Raw genomic sequence first — 6,000 nt, forward strand, 5'->3', positions numbered from 1 at the left:
GCGTAATGATTTTTGCCACCCCTTCTTCCGCCGCCCTCTTTTGCCGCCCTTCTTCTTCCGCCACCCCTTCGTTTTGGCCGCCCCCTACTTTGACCCCGGGGGGCTGGCGCCCCCAAAGCCCCCCCAAAATACGCGCATGCTCAAGATTAACACAAGCCACCTGTTAATGAGCGAAAAACACTGAACTTTGCATTTCCTTCACGGCGCCGATCTGCACCAAACAATATTTTGAATAGGGGTGTGATTTTCGGCAATTTTGTGTACCCAAAATTGCAACCAAAAAAATGGAATTTGAATGCATTTTGATATCATTAATAGAGTATGTCAACCATGAATGATCCTAGCATTTAGGTCTAGGTCCAGGGACATTACAAAACCGAAAAAATAAATTTAACTTAAAGGAGTATTTCGTGATCCTAGCATCCTCTTTTTATGACATTTTTCAGTACATATCCACGAAAAAAGCATATTCCCAAAATTTCAGTTGAATCAGACTTTTTCTCAAAATACCATGAAAAAGTCGGAATAAAAAAAGGAAAAAAAAAATCACATTTCGCATTTGTTTTAAATTTCTTGTGAGCTTTGAGACAAACCTTTTTTTTTTTTGCGTAATGATTTTTGCCACCCCTTCTTCCGCCGCCTCTTTTTGCCCCTTCTTCTTCCGCCACCCCTTCGCTTTTGGCCGCCTCTACTTTGATCCCGGGGCTGGCGCCCAAAGCCCCCAAAATACGCCAAGCATGCTCAAGATTAACACAAGCCACCTGTTAATGAGCGACATACACTGAACTTTGCATTTCCTTCACGGCGCCGATCTGCACCAAACAATATTTTGAATAGGGGTGTGATTTTCGGGCAATTTTTGTGTACCCAAAATTGCAACCAAAAAAATGGAATTTGAATGCATTTTGATATCATTAATAGAGTATGTCAACCATGAATGATCCTAGCATTTAGGTCTAGGTCCAGGGACATTACAAAACCGAAAAAATAAATTTAACTTAAAGGAGTATTTCGTGATCCTAGCATCCTCTTTTTATGACATTTTTCAGTACATATCCACGAAAAAAGCATATTCCCAAAATTTCAGTTGATTCGATTTTTGCTTTGCAGTTATGCATGATTATGTGTATTACACTGCTCCATCTAGACAATACGTTGTAATTTCGTTCTGGTGCACCAGAACGAAATTCAAATTTCGCGATATCTTTGCTAAACGAATTAATCTGCAAGAAATATTTTGTACATAAACATTATGTAGCCAGAGTATTCCAGTGATATAAAAATCTAAACTTTTTTTGAGAAAAGTGGGGGATGAGGCTGTGGATCACGAAGTGCCCTTTAAATTTTTTTTTTATTTATTTTTATTTTGGGCACCGGGCAGGGAATTTCCTGCCCGGTAATAGGATTCTCGGCGGGACTCGAATTCCTGGGGCTCATTCACACCCTTAGTTTTGAAGCATAATCGGGTAATCAGATTATCGGTCTGTTGCTATGATTGTCAAACGATTGATTCAGCCAATCAGAACCCCACTTCCATGTTTACGCTCTGCACACTCTCAAAATGTAAACAACTGCCGTTCTTCTCTGCCAAAACCTGTAATATGCCTACCTTAATCGTTTTTTAAGTTGTACACATAATATTCTTGATCAAGCCGCTTTCTTACCTTGCTTGATGATCTGTGGACTATGCTGGTAATTTCATCACAACGTTGTCGTAAACTTGGCCTGTTGCATGCTGACAAGATCTGGGCCTAATCAAGAACAAAATTAAAATCAAAACTATTTTACATGTCTGTATCTATTCAATAACCGGTATGACTTTGTGTTCACACCCATACATCTATTTCGTCGGTTGCATCACAATGAATTTAAATTTGATGCAACACACTTTTCGAGAAAATCATGAATGAAAATTCTGTTGTTGAATTTGGCTTCATACTTACTTATTTGTCACTAGAATTTATAAACAGCTAACAGAGTATTAGAGACTTGGAAATTTCATTTTGTTATTTTAGTGAAATTGACATGTCCATCATTCAAGTAATATTGTTTTGTTAACCATGTTAACCTTTTAGCTCTGTATGTGAAACGATTTTTTTACAGTGTTGCTTTATTATGCTACAGTCTCACTATGTTTTATATGAATGGGTAATTTATGCCGTTGAATAGCTCTGTATGACTGTATGTGAAACACAAAATAAATAAAAAAAACTAGCAAATAGATTAAAATTAAAGTTTAATATCTCATTTAGAAAGAGTTAAGGTCTATTAGTTGTTAGATTTGAAGAGCTCCAAAACATATTGCTAGTACATGCTACACACCAAATTTCCAAAAAACTGTATGTGACTACAAAATATTATACGTAAGAAAGAAAGAGAAAGAAAAAAAGGACCATATTTGTTCGTTTTAGCAATTAATGATGCAAAGAATCCAACCAGCAAGTAGCATGGTACATTTCTACAAAAAATGGGCAATTTTTGAGAAAAGCACCAAATTTGATCACATTGTTGATTTAAATCAAGTTGAATCTCAAGCAACCTAGACTCGCTCACCAGTCCTATACACCATGTACCTATGTATATTTAATAGGACTATGTCTGGTTCCATTATTAGCAATACGCATACAAATTCTGCACCCTTCTTCACGTTGGGTGCAAAATTCGAATCGGCAATAAAAATACAAAATTACAACTTTGGACCATGTTTGGACTTACTATTGGCACAAGACATTATTGCCTAAACACCCTGCAGAAAAACCTGAAATTGAAAAAGCATGTGAATGCAGGCATGTACATGTATGGTGGTATTACAAAATGTTAAGGGGGTACTACACCCCTGTGGTAAATTTTTGACTATTTTTGCATTTTTCTCAAAAATAATAACACACTGCTAACAAAAGTTATGTATATTATCGGGGCAAGGAATCCAATTACTACATTTGAAATTTCAGTGATTCAAGACAAGCGGTTCATTATTTATGATAAGAAATGAGGTACATCCTATTGGTACCTTATTTCTTATCATAAATAATGAACCACTTGTCTTGGGTCACTGAAATTCCAGTGTAGTAATTGGATTCCTTGCCCCTATAATATACATAAATTTTGTTACCACTGTGTTATTTGTTTTTGAGAAATATGCAAAAATAGACACAAATTTATCGAGGGGTGTAGTACCCCCTTAAACGCCCGGTTTGAAATTTAAAAAAAGATTAGAATTAGAATACAGTGAATTTCCACTCACAAAAACCTGAATCCTGAATTCATGCTAACACCTTGGTACTTGCATGCTTGGTAGTTTTACTGGCCAACATTCCTGGCTGAAGTTAGACGTTCGCTTTTCGTATCTCTTTCCTTGCCCTTGTTGGAAAGGCATAACGTTGAGGAGATAGGAACATGTACAGAAGATCCGGGACCTACTCTGCCATGTTTGGCTGAGTAACGGTACATGAACACGATCTTTTGTGCCTATGTAAATTAGTCATTGTGTAAAGCTGTGTTTATACCCGTACCCAGACTGAATCATTGTCGCCAACTACACAAGTTATGTGTGCAAATTTAAAGAACGTTGACCGACAGAGGGTGTGAATATAGGCCTACATGTCGCTTTTGAAAAACAACGAATCATGCGCATGCTTAGCAGGCAAATACGACGGCGATTTAGTACACTGACCATGCGTGCGATTCAGGTTTCTCCAAAAGCGATTGAGTATAAATGCATCTTTAGAAATGACCGGCGATTGTGTGTTCTCAAGTGGGTTTTATCATGTTAATTAGTGACCTCGATTAGTACAAGGAACTTATACGATGTCCTCATTCACAAACTGATACTATCTGTCCGTCGTATAAGCCTGTTACCGTACGATAATGTGGTGAAGGAATATTACACAGTCAAGAATAGGGCAGGCTCCATCATTTTTTTGTTCTGATCCCTCCCAGTCTCCCAAAACATCAAAACATCAAAAGCGTTGTACATTTACTTACTTAAGACTGTCCTTTTTCATATAACCCAGGCAAAGTAGGGCTAACCTGCCTAGAAATGGTCAAATTTTGGCAAGAAATATCTCTGTGTAATCCTATGTAAAGTCCATATCACATCGTTAATATCGGCGATCGTGATTTTTTTTTCCTGAAGTTTGGCTGGTACCCACTAGCGTCATGCACGTGACATGACACAGCTAAAATAATCGACCGGAAATCGGGGATCATTAAAACGTCAACAAATTTCAAAACACAGAAAGTAGTAAACTTAATGTCATTTTTTGTACTGGATCGTTCAAGCATCTCCAACAAATTTTTCAATGTAATTGTAAGTGCCTCTGGCCCTGGTAGAAGTAAAAACGGATACTATGGCCTAGTTCACCACGTAAACTTATGGCTCAAAATTCGGACCGCTCGCCAATAAGTTTACTGCTTTCTATGTTTTGAAATTTGTTGACGTTTTAACGATCCCCGATTCCCGGTCGCTTATTTTAGCCGTGTCACGCCACATGCATGACGCTGGTGGGTACCAACCAAACTTAAGAAGAAAAAAAAACCTCGATCGCCGATAACGATGTGATATGGGACTTACATAGGATTACACAGATATTTCTTGCCAAAATTTGACCATTTCTAGGCAAGTTGGCCCTACTTTGTCTGCGTTATATGAAAAAGGACAGTCTTAATAACTCTTAAGTAAGTATTTAGTGCAACGCTTTTGATGTTTTGATGTTTTGGGAGACTGGGAGGGTTCAGAACAAAAAAATGATGGAGCCTATTCTTGACTGTGTAATATTCCTTCAACCAGTTGCCGTGCGGTAACAGTCTTATACGATCTGAATCTGAATCTGATTTGATACTGTCCAACACTCCTTGGTTGCTTGGCAATGGTAGAAGTAAGCCGGACAGGGTTGTGAGTGCGCAATGCTATTGATTACTCTCTTAGGTACTTGTGTAGTTTTGATTTGAAGGTTGCTTTCTTGTCTGTTGAGATTATGTTATATGGAAGACTGTTCCAGTCCACCACTGTCCGCGGGAAGAAAGAGTACTTGAAGCAATCTTTTCTGGCTTGTATTCTCGTGAATGTAAACTTCGTTGGTGAAGCGGGACGGACGTGTCGTCGAGCGCAGGATTTTGTTTACCGGGATGGACAGGTGACCATGCAAAGCTTGATGTAATACCAGCAGTCTTCTCTCTTTTCTTCTCATTGACATTGCCAGCGGCTCCCAGTTCAGCTTGGAGATCATGTCTCATGTCGATGGACAGATAGTATCAGTTTGTGAATGAGGACATCGTATAAGTTCCTTGTACTAACTATGGCCAGAGTTCTAGGGCTAGCTGAAGTCAAACGGCATCTCCGGGTCAAGTGCAAAATTCGGCAGTTTCATTTGAATAACCTGTCATTGTCAATAAGCTTACACTTTACAGACTTTTTTTTATTCTTTATTCACCTCCTACGATGCATTTTCATAATATTGACACATTAACAAGTGGAGATGTTTTAGTTTCAACAATTAAAATTACATTCTTTATCCTTCCACTCACCGTAGGTGTGTGATTTGAGTTTGAATTTGTTGAGTTTCCACCGCTAATTGCACTCCAGGGCGCAGCCATTGTTGAAAATGAAATTCCCGCTATTTCATGGTGCACCTGTAAGTAAAACTTCCGATATGACTCGAGCCAACTCGTATAGGGTAAATTGAACGCTTAAGCAATAAATCACTTTCTGTGGTCAGGAGGGTATCCATATATGATTTTTGTTTGTTTCAATAAGTAGATAATATGTTTTTACAACTTGTTTTAACAGATAAACTCCCATTTTATGGCTTTGTTTCTTGTATCGGTCCAAATACATGCATGGTCATGGTGTTCCAGTTACCCCAACAAATTGGGGTAAATGGAACAGTGGGTTGGGTAATTGGAACAAGGGCATTACTTGCAAGGAACCTACATTCATAGCTATATTTACATTGAAAAGACATCAGAATATTTTATTTAACATATGTTTTGTGACTAAAC

General features: G+C 38.1%; 1 protein-coding gene across 1 annotated transcript in view; it reads right to left on the bottom strand.

Moving 5' to 3' along the window:
- LOC140164119 (sphingomyelin phosphodiesterase 4-like) overlaps positions 1-5,660 on the bottom strand; it is a 30,347-nt gene extending 24,687 nt beyond the window's left edge. Inside the window, exons 1-2 of the mRNA XM_072187364.1 lie at positions 5,527-5,660; positions 1,665-1,751 (exon numbers count right to left, since the gene is read on the bottom strand). Coding sequence (XP_072043465.1) covers positions 1,665-1,751; positions 5,527-5,595 — 156 coding nt within the window. The 5' untranslated portion in view covers positions 5,596-5,660. The remainder of the gene's footprint in view (positions 1-1,664; positions 1,752-5,526) is intronic.
- Between the last annotated feature and the right edge of the window lie 340 nt (positions 5,661-6,000).

This window comes from Amphiura filiformis, chromosome 11 (assembly GCF_039555335.1).
Source record: "Amphiura filiformis chromosome 11, Afil_fr2py, whole genome shotgun sequence".
Taxonomy (NCBI): domain Eukaryota; kingdom Metazoa; phylum Echinodermata; class Ophiuroidea; order Amphilepidida; family Amphiuridae; genus Amphiura; species Amphiura filiformis.